We start from the raw sequence: 14,604 nt of genomic DNA on the forward strand, positions 1-14,604 counted from the left end.
ATGCTTTTGTTTGTTTAGGCTGATGAGACAAATAGGTCCAGCACATGCCAATAAATTATGTAATGTGTCTAGCTTAAGTTAGAAAAACATTTAGGTTGAAGCAACCTATAAGTTATTTATGAGACTTCATTCCCACTCCCTGTCACAAACGTAATAGAATAATCACTTCACTTATGACTTGTGAAATAATTAAAACAATAATACACCCAATATATCTCAACTTTTGACCTCCAGCACATATATAACATTTTAAGATATTCTTGTTAGATACGCAATTAACTATATTTAAAATGTTTGATTACCAACAAATTTCTTCTTTTCATCATTTCTCATCTTCAAATCTAACTGGTCACTATGATCAAAATAAAGAAATATTGTTATGGAACTTGTTTCTTCATTTCTATAGCAATCAATATATTATTTAGCATATATCTTTATGCAGGTGGAGGAGACAAGAATCAGGAGATAATTAGTTACCGATCATCGTTAACATGGAGTGAGAAAGCAGCGGCTGAGGCAGAGGCGGTTGTAGCGATCAATTGCTCGGGCCATGGTAGAGCTTTCCTTGACAGTTTGGTTTTGGATGGTCAACCTGTTTGTGAGTGCTATGCTTGTTATGGCGGCACAGATTGCTCTGAAATAACTCCTGGATGTGCTGCAGATGCTGACATGTTAATTCTTTCTTAATTTCGATCTGTTGACTTTAAGGTTACGTGCTGTTTTAATCTGCATATCAAATATCGTAGTACCTGGAAATGAGAGTTTAAAAACTGATCTTGAATGCCAAGATTCTTTCTTAATTTCGATCTGTTGACTTTAAGGTTACGTGCTGTTTTAATCTGCATATCAAATATCGTAGTACCTGGAAATGAGAGTTTAAAAACTGATCTTGAATGCCAAGAGGGTTGACTTTTCTTTACTATAAACATGAAAATTATATGATCATCTTTAAAGATGAAAATAGTGTTCTAATAAGAATATAGAGGGCCGGATACAAAGTGATTTTTCTTTTAACCCTAATCACCATGACTCATATCTGCCTCCTCCTCTGATCCAACCACCGCCCCTCTGCACACCTTCCTACATCTCATCACTATCCGGTTCTTTCATATCTTAGCCTTCTTTCTCACATTGACGGCTCCCCTGCACCACCAGAATCCATAATCTCTGACAACAAAAATGTTCCAAATCCCGATTTCATTAATTGGAAAGAAGCCGATCAACAGGTTATGTTACTTATTCAATCAACCCTCACATAAGAAGCCATGGCCGAAGCCATTGGCTATTCCTTAGCTTATCAGGTTTGGCAAGCCCTTGAGCATGCCTATAACTACCAATCTCCAGAACACATCCATAACCTTCATGATTCTCTCCACAATTAACTAACGAAGGGAAACTCCACGGTCTCCGATTATGGTTGAAAATTCAAGTCAATTTGTGACCAGTTGGCCGCCATTGGTGAACCAGTTCGTGATGAAGATAAACGCCACTCGTTTCTCTGTGGCCTTGGCTCCTCTTTTGAGATGTTCTCCACTGCCCAGAGAACAATTAAACCCGCACCACCATTCCGTGATCTTCTTGCGCAAGCAGAAAATCATGAAATTTTCCTTGAAACCCTAAACGGACACTCAACCCCTCAAGCAACTTTTTCGGCTCAGTCAAGCCAGTTCTCATCACACTCCAAATCGCCTCGTGACTCATCTCAGCGAGGTAGATTCCGGGGTTCGTCTTCTGGTCGTGGTCGTGTCACCAACACCAGACGTCCACCACATTGCCAGTTGTGTAGAAAAGATGGACACTATGCTAGTGCATGTCCCTCTCTTGCTAGTTATGCTCAACGAGTTGTTCCTCTTGACGCCAATCTCGCTCAAGCATTCCATGCACAATGTCATATTACTCCAAATACACCCGATTGGACAGCCGACTCCGGAGCTACTGTTCATATGCTCTGATCTAGGGATGAGCTTTCTTTCCTAAATACCCGTACCCGTACCTGTACCTGTATGTGTCTATTGGGTACGGGTATGGGTACGCAAGTTTACTGATTATAGGTACAGGTACTTTCGGGTACAGGTACGGGTATTACGGGTACTGGTACCCGTTAGAATATGTAGGGGCTTTTATTGGGTTTCCAACACTTATGACTTAACTTTTAAGCGAGATTTTTAAAACATAATATATATTAGTTGAATAAGTTCATTCTCAATTTATATGTGTATATTCATATATTGTGTATTCGCATATTTTTATTTCATGTGTATATAATCAAATAACATGTATTAATTTCTCTTTTGTTTTTATATAGAAATTGAGAAAACAATAAACTAAGAAAAGGAAAAGGGAATGGAATTTATATTATGGCTGATTTGTTTCATTTTTAGTTTTGCTATTATGTTTTGGTTGTGGTATTACGGTTTTGGTATTATAGATGATTAATTGTCGATATCGTACTGTTACCGAGTTTAGTGGAGATTGTTTTTAAAAAAATAACAAAGAGGTACCAAAGCGAGTACCGTACTCAAAGTACATGTACCCGTACCCGTACCCGTACCATATAATTCGGATACGGGTATGGGTACCAAGATTTATTGATTTTAGGTACGGGTACTTTTGGGTACAGGTACGGACATAGGTACAGGTACGGTCCCGATCTCATCCCTACTTCGATCCTCAGAAGGTCTCGATGACTCGTATGCCGAATCTGGTAATACGCATGTCACCTTTGGTAATGGTCAATCGTTACCCGTAACACAAATCGGTTCAACTAAACTAAATAATACTATACCCTTACAAAATGTGCTTGTCGTTCCCCATCTCACAAAAAATCTACTTTCAGTTAGTAGATTAACCAATGATTCACCCGTTGATGTCTTATTTTCTAATCATTTCTTTCATATTCAGGACCGAAAAACGGCAGTGGTCATCGCTAGAGGAACCTATGAAAACGGGTTTTATGTTCTTCCCAAGGTCACAAGTCTCTTGTTGCAGCTCTCGTTGTTCCTCACCTCCGTGCTTCTTTTGATAAATGGCATAGTCGATTAGGGCATGTCACATTTGATGTTATCTCTATTTTGAATAAACTTGGACATGTGTTTGTTACATCTTTATTACCCAAACCGGGATTATGTTCTTCGTGTCAATTATCTAAAGCACATCGTTTGCCCTTTATTGAAAATACTAAACGATCTACAAACGTGTTATATTTGATTCATTGTGATCTTTGGGGTCCCGCACCAGTATCATCCTATCCTCCGATGGATACTTATATTATGTTATATTTGTGGATGATTTTTCCCGTTTTACTTGGTTTTACCCATTGAAGTTCAAATCCGATTTTTTAACGTACTCACAACATTCCTAACATTTGTTGAAAATCAATTTTCTAGTTCCGTTAAAGTTTTCCAAAGTGATGGTGGAACCGAGTTTACAAACAACCGAGTTCAAAATCTCTTTCGACAAAGGGGCATTCAACATAGACTTTCATGTCCTCACACACCCCAACAAAATGGACGGGCCGAACGTAAACACCGTCACATTACCGAAACGAGTCTAGCCATGATGTTCAATTACAATGCACCGGCAAATTTGTGGCTAGATGCTTTTACATTTGCCACCTACATCATCAATCGGCTCCCAACACCTCTTCTTGAAAATAAATATCCATATGAGGTTCATTTTAAGCAACCTCCCTCATATGAAAATTTTTGAGTGTTCGGATGCCGAGTCTTTCCGTATCTCCGGGACTATGTAAAACATAAACTTCTACCAAGAAGTGCTCCTTGCATATTCATTGGTTATAGTCCTAAACACAAAGGATATCAGTGTCTTGACCACACTACTTCACGTGTTTATATAACTCGCCATGCTAAATTCAATGAAGACACATTTCCATTTTCCGGTATTATTTCCAATGTGGATGAAACCAAGCTTTTATTTTCCAGTTATGAAGACTCCATCCATCCACCAAAACCCCATCTCCCCACTAAACATACACACAAAACATGTCCAACATCAGAACCTCAATTTAATAAATCTTCCTCCACAAAACAAACAGAGTCAACAAACAGTTCCCTTTGTCCTGACAACAATCCATCCATCCATCCCAACTCCAAGCCTACCATCTAGTCAAGCCTACACCCTACCCAACACCCCAGACCAACCTTAATCACAATCTGTCTCCTCTTCAACCATTTCACCAAGTCCATCCATAACCCAAACGACCCCGCCATCACCTTCTTCCTCTTCCCAATCCATTACCGTCCCATCTCAACCAATTCAGCCCCCTCCCATATCTTCATCACACTCAATGACTACACACTCCAAATCCGGAATCTATAAGCCCAAACATTTTGCAGATTTAAGTAACTTCTCCTCAAACCATTAACAACATGCCTTGTTTGCTGTGGATATTCCCAAAGGCTTTAAAACCGCCTCCAAAAATCCTAAATGGGTATCGGCCATGAACGATGAACTCGCTGCTCTCGGTAACAACGACACATGGGAATTTGTCAAACGACCCAACCAATCTAATATTATTGGCTCTAAATGGATTTATCGTATTAAATATAAAGCAGATGGTTCCCTTGATCACTACAAAGCCCGCCTAGTAGCTCAATGCTTCACACAAGTACCCCGACTAGATTTTTCCCATACCTTTAGTCCCGTTGTTAAAGCCTCTACGATTCGAGTGGTGCTAAGTCTAGCTACCATTTATAATTGGCAATTACGACAACTTTGTTGGAATTACGTGTGCCCGAGACACATACTTATACTAATGTGGCTAACTGTGTTTGATCCAAGTCGGGTCATACCCAATAACAAGCTAGACGACACCAAATGTATTCTTTAATGATTTGATCATTTAAACGAATACCGAACACTACGTGTTTAGAAAATTGGTTTTCTAAACAAACACACTTGAGGATTTAAATAAATTATCTGGATAATTTGTTTATATAAAATAATTATTTAATTGGTTAAATAATTACATAAATGTATGTGCATTTTATAAAAATGAGTTTTATAAAATAAATGGAGATGTTTTAAATGTTAAAACAAAACAACTATAAAATAAATAAAAAAAAAAAAAAAAACCGGCCACCCCATGTGGGTGGAGGTTTTGGTCCAACCAAATGTTTTGTCCTTTTGTGTTGACCATCCCTTTATATCTCCATTCAAATTACATGCATTTGAGTCTTGTCCCCTTCTTGGATTCTCAAGTAAACTTTTGAATTTTTCAAACTCTTTTCTCTCTATACACCCCACGGCTCATTTGGGGATTTTGGGAGAGCTTGGTGAGCTTGTTTTGGTGTTCATAATTCCTAGCAATCAACTTGGTGTTATCACAAATAGCTTGGGGTATCACACTCTTGAGGTCTTCTTCTTTGGAGGCTTGCCATTCATCCACCATCATCTTCAACAACTTGCTTGTTCTTCTAAAGGTAGAAGAAGGTACAATTTACATTTTGTGAGCATCTTGTTCTTGTAATTTTGATCCTTGTTCATTGGTTTTTAGTTTTAACATAATGGTATGTTTATAACAAGTTTTAAAATCTAAGCTTCCGTTGCGTTTTCTAGTTAAATTTGGTTAACTTGAACTTTGATAATCTTGTATAAAAACCAACAATGGCATCAAGAGCCGGTTACAAGGACTTATGCTTCTTACATGTTCATAGATTTCGGGTTTTTCATGGGTGAAAAAGGGGTCCGAAATTTGGGTGGATTTTACCCCTCATGGATTTGTAAGATCTTGACATGCATGAAAGATCTTAGGAAACCATTAATAACATTTGGATGTTGAAAATAAAAAATAATAATAATAAGATGGGCCGTAGCCTCTTGGGGGGGGGGGGCCGATTCCTTTTGGTGATTTAGGGCATTGGTTGCTTAGGTTGCATGCTTAGAACATTTGGTATGTTTGGATGTGTCATAACCGAAACCTAGACCTTGGATGTGTTGATTGTTGTTTGTGTATGTTGATTATGTTTATTATTCAATATGGTTGTAATAATTCATAATCTTAGGCTTGTGTAATTTATTTATTCATAAGTTGGTTTGTAATAAATAGATTAGTTGCATTTTCTTTTTTTTAGAAAAATATGTATTAGGATACATTTTGTAAAAATTGAAGATGCAAGAATTGGTGGATTTGGGCCTTGGACCGAAATTTTGGGCTTGTTGGGCCTCACCGGCCCATCATGGGATTCAAGCCCATTAGGCCCATAAATTTCACTCTTGGGCCCAAGAAGACTTTTGGAAGTTTGGAGCCCATTAACAAGCCCAACAAGAACACAACAACTTGGAAAGGATACTTGAAGCATTTGGATGCAAGGTCAAGTGGGAGTCAACATTCCATCCTTGTGTCATGTTTTGTCCCTTAGGTGTGACTTATGACCTATACTTGTTTCGGCTAACAAGTATGGTCAAACTTAGCGGTTCTCGGTTATGACTATATTTTGCATGTGTTTGCTTGGTTGTTTGTTTTACTTATTGTAATGTGTGGTTGATAGATATTAGGATATCCAAACCGTCACATAGGAACGACAACAAGCATAAAACGGGTTCTAATATATATTTGGTAATATCGCGTCAATTAGTTTAATTAAATGGGTTTATTAAAACTAAGCGATTACTCACATATAATAAAATTGGTTTTATTATAACTTGAACCTTGAAAATTGGTTTTCAAAATCGCCATATTACTAAATGCATGTTAGGATATGGCATAATGTTTTTCAAACTAGAATATTGGAAAACTTAAAATCCCTTTTTCATAATTACCAAGGAAACAAGTCTTACACCATCCTTTTGTATGACACTTAACGTATTAGGGAACTTTAAATGGGATAAAGGTCACCTAACCATTTTGAGCAAACTAATATACTTAGGGTAATATTAACATATTTGTGGGATAAAGGTCACCTAACCACTTGTATGTTAATCTTACATGTTTATACAAGTAGGACGACTTGAATTGGAAACCATGTGATAAAGGTCACCTAAGCATAGGATCCAATGGTGTTGATGGGATAAACATGCCAACACGAAATAAGGATTTCGAATGGTCCCATACCTCTAGAAGTTGCAAAGGGTTGCAATTGTCAAGATTGACTACCTTGTTAAATCAAATAACGGGATAAAGGTCACCTAACCGAAATTTGATTTATCGTTGGATTCTAGAATTTAATTATTATTTTAAAATTTGGAATAAAAGGGTATTAATAATTAAATTGTTTATAATACTAAAATAAAACTTTGTTAAATTTTTGTAGATGGCCGCTAACAATGCAAACACCTCTACCCATAACACCCGTAACCTATCCTTAAGAACCATCCTTGAAAAGGATCGTCTAAACCATAATAACTTTATGGATTGGTATCGCAACTTAAGAATAGTTCTCAAACAAGAAGAGATATCATATGTCTTAGACGATCCCATTCCCGATGAGCCTAACGTGGAAGATGAGGAGGCGTATAACGATTGGGTCAAGTACACCAAAGATTCGGTGCAAGCCTCTTGCCTCATGTTAGGGACTATGATTCCCGAAATCCAAAAGGATTTCGAGCATCATGGGGCATACGACATGATAACTCAATTGAAGGAAATGTTTCTTCAACAAGCTAGAGCGGAACGTTTCGAAACGGTTCGAGCGTTTCATGCATGTCGTATGGAGGAAACCCAAAGCGTCTCATCTTATGTCCTAAAGATGAAAAGCTACATCGAAAAGCTTCGTAGGTTGAATTGTCCCGTGTCTAATGAGTTGGCTACGGATTTGATCCTCAACTCTTTGACCAAAAGGTTTGAAACCTTTGTCATGAATTATAACATGAATGGATGGGACAAAAGCATTGGTGAGCTTCACGCAATGCTAAGAACGGCCGAAGCGGGAATGGGTAAAAGGGTTTTACCCGTTCTAACAATCAATGAAGGGAAAAGGGGACATAACTCCAACCCCAAAGCAAGTGTTGCTAAGGGCAAGGGCCACGTTCAAGGAAAGGGAAAGAGGAAAGCCATCACGCCCATCAAACCGAAGGAAAAAAAGCAAAAGGTTGCGGCGCAAGATCCATGCTTTGAGTGTGGAGAGATAGGTCATTGGAAAAGGAATTGTCCGACCTATCTCAATGCGTTAAAAGATAAGAGGGATGCGGGGCATACCTCAGGTATTATCTTTACTATACATATTGAACTAAATGTTATTTCTTCAAATACATGGGTACTTGATACCGGATGTGGAACTCACATTTGCAATTTGTTGCAGGGGTTCAAAAGAAGTAAACAACTCAACAAAGGGGACATTAGTTGTTAGGACATGAAATGTCATGTGTATGTCCCCAGTTCTATCAGGATGGTTCGATATGAAGATAACGATCGTGAAACTAAGTTAACGGACTGAAAATGTCAAAAGAAACTGATTCGATCGAATCAGTGACTGATTCGATCGAACCAGGTCTCGTTCGATCGAATGAGAGACTCATTCGATCGAACCAGTTTTCGATATATAAACGAAACTTAGGAAATTTCACAAGAGAGCATACATTCTACACACAGTCACGAACCACCACTCTGCTGAAATACTCTCTGCCCGTTCTTCACGTGTCGGTCCTTTCCTCCGTCCCTAGGTGTCAAACCGTCTTAGGAATCGTTACCGCGCGTTGTTGATCACCACCGAATCGCCGTGTTAGAGGATTCCGCACTCTAACACGTTGCCCCGTGAATCGTTGGGAAACCGTGTCCCGCACCGGTCCGACAAAGTGGTATCAGAGCCTTTGGTTCTTGATTCACGTTAGATTTGTGGTGAAATTCGTGTTTTTCTCGTGAAAATCGTAATTTTTGCCGGAAAATTCCGAATTTTTGGTGTTTTTGATCTTGGTGTTCGTCGTGTTCTTGTCAAAAACTGTTAAAATTGTCATATTTTGGTGTTTTGATCTTGGAAAAGTGTGTTAAAAGTTCGAGTTTCGTCAAGAACGTTCTTCGCGTTCTTCGTGTTCTTCGTGTTTTTGGTGTGTTTGATCCGTTTTTTGGTTGGTGTTCATCTGTTTTTGTGTTAAAAGTCTCATTTTGATCTTACTTTGCTCCTTGATCTTCTAAGATTCGTGTTTGTGGTTCAAAATTCGAAAATCCGTCAAAATCTCCTAATTTTGGAATTTCCAGATTTTCCGATCGAACCAGTCTATTTTTGGAACTCATTCGATCGAATAGCCCTCCTATTCGATCGAACCAGTTTGAACTTGGACCGAATCAGTTTTTCCCGCCTAGAAATACTCCAAGTTCATTCGATCGAACCAGATTCGTTCATTCGATCGAACCAGTCTCCAGTTGATCGAATAAGTCACACATTCGATCCGTCCATTCGATCACTGTCTTATTCGACTGTCAGAACCCGTTCGATCAAACCATACACTCAATCGATCGAATCTGTTAACCCATTCGATCGAACCAGTTACACATTCGATCGAATAACTTTCAGAAGATCAGTTCGGTTTTCCAGAGAGACATTCGATCGAATCAGAACATATTCGATCGAATAAGGCACTCGTCCGATCGAACCAGACTCATTCGATCAACAGTTCAAAGTTAACCAAAGGATCAAAAATGGCTTCAAGTTCGAGTACCAACAAGAGGATCCAATCGATTCTCGAAAGCGATTCTGAATCGGGAAGCTACAACAAGCCACCAAAGCTGATGACATTAAACGACTTTACTACCTGGAAGACACGATTCCAGATTCATCTTACAGGTGTAAATCCTGGACTTTGGGAAGCTGTCCAGACAAGTTGGGTGCATCCAACGAATGATGATGGTGAGTCGTTGAGTTACTTTAGGCTATCTGAAGAACAAAAGATAGCCTTCGATGCTGAGAAGAAAGCCTTCTCCTTACTATCACAAGCACTCTCCACTGATCTTTTTCATCAGTTTAACCAGTTTACTACAGCGTCAACTCTTTGGAACGCACTGGTTGACCGATGTGAAGGATCTGATTCCCTTAGAGAAATTCACGCACGGGAGCTCAAGCGTGAATTTGATCTGTTTAGTCCAGAGTCGGGAGAAGATATTGAGTCGTTACTGTCGAGATTTTACCATCTAATGTCAGAACTCAAGTCCTATAACGTCAAAACTACAGGGACTGAGAAAGTTAGATGTCTTGCACAAGGACTTCCACCTAGCTGGAGCACCTTCCTGACAGTAATGAGAAGAAGTCATCAGCTGGAGACGATTCTCCTGTCTGATTTTATTAAAGAAATCAGACACGAAGAGGCTGAACTAAGAGCCTCTTCCAGAAAACCGAGATCAACTTCTGACAAATCACTTTACATGTCAAAACCTCCTTTGTCAGATTCAACTGATCATGCTCCGATGAAGACTGCTTTTGTCTCCTCAACGTCAAATCAATCAAAGGGGACTGAAACGAGATCTTCCGTCCCACTATCAACTTCTGGAAACTCAAGTACTAACTCCGGACCCAAGTCAACGGAGAAAGCAACGTTGAATACTGAAGGCTTGGGAACAGTAACAGTGGAGGTTGCCAAAGAACACATGGCAACTCTAGGCACGATAATTGAGTCCTACAGTTTAATGGTGGCGGGTAAGCTAGGAAATAGTCATCTGGACAGCGATGACTATGAACAGCTTGACGAAGATGATATGGAACGCATAGACATTATGTGGGCTCTTGGCAGTGCGTTCCGAAGGGCCAGAAAGTGGACGAAGAAAACAGGTCAGGCCCTCTCAATAAACAACAAATCCAAGTTCGGCTTTGATAAAAACAAAGTAAAATGCTACAACTGTGGCGAACTTGGTCACTTTGCCAAGGAGTGCTCGAAGCCAAGAAGGGAAGGTCACCAATATCCCTTCCGAACCACTTCATCATCATCCACTCCTGCTGCAGCAGCTGCAACTGTCAACCTTGAGAGACAACTGGTCCCTCAAAATCAAACCGCAGCAAACAACGTCGACATCAACAACGAAACTGCTCTTGCAGTTCAAGGGGATGAAGGCGAGACATGGAACTTGAGCATCAACATGGCTGATGTCACAGTAGTAGATGAAAACTCTGAAACAGAGTCTGTCGATGAACCAGCTGCTGAAGTCCATGAAGGAGAACCTGAGGTTGAAGTGGTATCTTTGGAGATTAAGGAGGATCACGAAAAAGAGTCAAATGTTCCTCAAACATCTCCATGTTCGACAATTCCCGCAGAGGCTGCTAAAGTTGAAGAAGTCAACGAAGTAGAGTCTAAAGCAACTTCTGCATCGTTTCTGGAAAAAGCTGGGAATCTTTGCTTTGCATTCATGGCAGAGACATCAAATGCCAAGGTAAGTTCTAACCCATCAACTCCCAAACCAGAAAATGTTAAATGTTTAAAATGTGAATTGTATGAACAAGAAATTCAATCTCTAAAAGAGAGAATTGAAGATCTCGAGGCTTACAAACAAGCAGCCTCAAGATCTTTAATGGAACTGACTGACGCGCTTGCACAGAATAAGGCTTGGAAGCAGAAAGAGTCTGTTTTTAAAGAAAAGATTGATAGCCTTAAGCGTCAGAACAAGGAACTTGAAATATGTGTTCTGAATCAACAAGACTCTATCAATTTTCACATAAATAAGAATAATGTTTTGAAAAAAGAATTGGAAAACTTGAAAGCTGATTTTGAATCATTGAATTTCAAATTAAAAAGTTACTCAAATTCATCTTATTTATTAGAACACATTATTCCCGAGTTCCGAGGCAAAAAGGAAAGAGGCGTGGGATATAACAATGTCCCACCCCCGATCCTGAATCAATTTTCAAGCACACCAGGAGCTGTGCCGGATGATGAATCAAATGATTATATACCCGAGGACACAAACCAAATTTCTAAGTCTAAGGGTAAAGAAGTCATTGACCCGGCTCCTGAGTCCAAACAAAATGTTGATGCCACAGAGTTAGGTTCCACAACTAAATCGGGCCCACCACCATCTAAGTCAAAGGCAACAACAACAAGAAGTTCTCAGAAGAAAAAGTTTAATCCTAAATCTGAGAAAGTCTATGTGGAACATAGTACCCAGTTTGTAAAGGAGGGTAACGTTAATGAAAAACATAATTTCCCAAAACACCCTCCTAGACAAACTTCACCCCAAAATGTCAAATCCAGGGGGTACTATGATAACAGACAAAACCAGAGTTATTTCTCTCCACCAAGTCAAAGGGGGAGAAACTACTGTTTTTCGTGTGGAGAGGTAGGGCATATAGCAAGATTTTGCTATAAGTACACGGATCCTAAGCAGTACATATCGACTCCGGATCCGAGGTATGTCAAGTCACCTCCTAGGAGGCGACCGACCATTGACATTCAAGGTCAAGAACGGTTTCACACACCGAGGTCGGTTTCTCCTCGGAAACCTCAGCCAACCTCACCACACCAATCCCCAAACCCCTCAGATCCAAGTGTTTCCACTTCGACAAGTGAAACTCAGTCTTCAACCAGCTATCTCAAACATGCTGAGAAGAAGACTGACTTTTGGAAACCTAAGAAAACTAACACTGTTGATAACAACGTCAAATCTGAAAACAGTGTTAATGAGGGTAAATGGATTGAATTGTTCATTCGTGATGAAGATGGAAAACCCAAGACCTTAAGGGCTTGGGTTTCCAATGATATTTAAACCTTTTGTTTTTGTGTGCAGGTTGCTCTATATGATCCAAGATTCAACATGTGGATCATAGACTCAGGAGCTTCCAGGCACATGACTGGAAACATGAATCTCCTTTCAAGTGTCAGACAAATAAAAGGAGGTGCAGTTTCCTTTGCAGGAAATCAAGGAGGTTATATCACGGCCCAAGGAATGGTGTCTAATGGGCGAATTTCGTTTGAGAAAGTAAATTTCATCAAAGAGTTGGAGAACAACCTGTTGTCGATAAGTCAAATCTGCGACAAAGGTTTCAAAGTTATGTTTGACGACCGAGATTGCCACATCTTGCCTAAGGATTTCAACTTTCCTGAAGACAAGGTTTTAATGTCAGCTGCACGCCAGAGTGATCTTTACATTCTGGATATGGCTAAGGCAGGGTCAACGTCTCCAACGGCGACATGTTTCGTGTCCAAGGCATCCGAACGTGATACTGTCTTATGGCATAGACGGATGGGACACATAAATGTCAGGAACATGAACAAGCTTGTGCACCGCAGACTAGTTGAGGGAGTTAATCTGAGAAGTTTTCGTCTCCCTGATTCATGTGTGAAGTGCAAAGCCGGAAAGCAGATAAAAAGGTCCCACAAGTCTAAGAGTTTCCACTCAATTGATATTCCGTTGGAACTCCTTCATATGGATCTTTTTGGCCCAATAAGCGTCAAAAGTATCTCTGGGCACTCATACTGTCTAGTGGTTACTGATGAATATTCTAGATTCTCTTGGGTGTTTTTCTTGAAAGTAAAATCAGAAACGTTTGGGTGTATACAACTGCTGGTTACAACTATTGAGTCTCAATACAATCTGAAGGTTCGAAGAATGCGGTCAGATAACGGTACAGAATTTAAAAATGCGAATGTTGAAAATTTCTGCAAAGAAAAAGGGATCGTTCAGGAGTTCAGTGCCCCATATGTTCCACAAATGAACGGGGTTGCTGAAAGGAAAAATCGTACGTTAATCGAGACAGCAAGAACAATGTTAGCCGACTCAGTGTTACCTGTTACGTTTTGGAGTGAGGCAATTGCCAACGCCTGTTTCACATTAAATCGGGTAGGCATCGTCAAGCGCCACGGCAAGACAAGTTTCGAGCTTCTTCAACGACGAAGGCCTAACTTAGAGCACCTGGAACCATTCGGGGCTCTTTGCACGTTACTTAAAAGGCAAGTCGATAATAAGTTCGAGGAGAAGATCATCAACGGCTATTTTCTGGGTTACAGCATACCTCTCAAAAGGGTCTTCAACAGAACAACAAAATTAGTTGAAGAATGGTACCATGTCGATGTTCAACGCTACACAGAACCAGCCAAGGGGACAGGAGAAGACTGGTTGTTTGATTATGACAAACTGTTCAAGTCATTCAATCTGTATGAGATTGCTATTCAAATGATGTATGAGGCGCAAAATGCACCTCCTGATGAATCTTTGCAATCTTCAACTCATCCTGGTCCGTCATCATCTTCCTCCACAGAGTCTAGCGATCAAGTTCAAGAATCTTCCGAATCTGAATCTGAAGATGAATCTCCAGCAGATGATGTACAATCGGCACCAACTCAGGTTACGTCACAACCTTCATCGTCAAATCAAGAAGTGCCGAATGCAGATCAGCCTCTAACGTCTACTTCAGAGGCACCACAATCCGCTCCAGTTCCTGAGCCGAACTTAACTAACTTGGAACAAAATGTTGTCGTTTCTGACAATCCGGTTGTTAGGACTGAACGTGATCATCCACAAGACAACATTATAGGGGACTTTCAACAGGGTGTCAAAACTCGGCGACAGCTGAATTTTGGTCTCTACACAGAAATGATGGAGTCAGGATCAGTTGCTCTTAATGCCCATGAATGCTTCTTAGCACAAGAAGAACCACACAGCACCACCGATGCGCTGAAAGATTCCAACTGGGTCTCAGCCATGCAAGAGGAATTATTGCAGTTTAAAAG

The 14,604-nt window shown here is 40.0% G+C and overlaps 1 protein-coding gene and 1 pseudogene across 2 annotated transcripts in view; both read left to right on the forward strand.

The window, feature by feature from the left end:
- The first annotated feature begins 275 nt into the window (after positions 1-275).
- Positions 276-14,604, forward strand: part of LOC143535846 (protein WHAT'S THIS FACTOR 9, mitochondrial-like) — a 69,835-nt pseudogene continuing 55,506 nt past the window's right edge. The window contains exon 1 of the transcript XR_013135781.1: positions 276-671. The product of XR_013135781.1 is annotated as a protein WHAT'S THIS FACTOR 9, mitochondrial-like (transcript). The remainder of the gene's footprint in view (positions 672-14,604) is intronic.
- On the forward strand, positions 1,266-1,952 carry LOC143535854 (uncharacterized). Its single transcript, XM_077029992.1, has 2 exons — positions 1,266-1,301; positions 1,446-1,952. The coding sequence occupies exons 1-2, from the start codon at positions 1,266-1,268 to the stop codon at positions 1,950-1,952; spliced, it is 543 nt and encodes a 180-aa protein (XP_076886107.1).

The sequence above is a fragment of the Bidens hawaiensis genome, unplaced genomic scaffold (assembly GCF_021521415.1).
Source record: "Bidens hawaiensis isolate Kalapana, Puna unplaced genomic scaffold, B.hawaiensis_p1.1 tig00010668_1, whole genome shotgun sequence".
In the NCBI taxonomy this organism is placed as follows: domain Eukaryota; kingdom Viridiplantae; phylum Streptophyta; class Magnoliopsida; order Asterales; family Asteraceae; genus Bidens; species Bidens hawaiensis.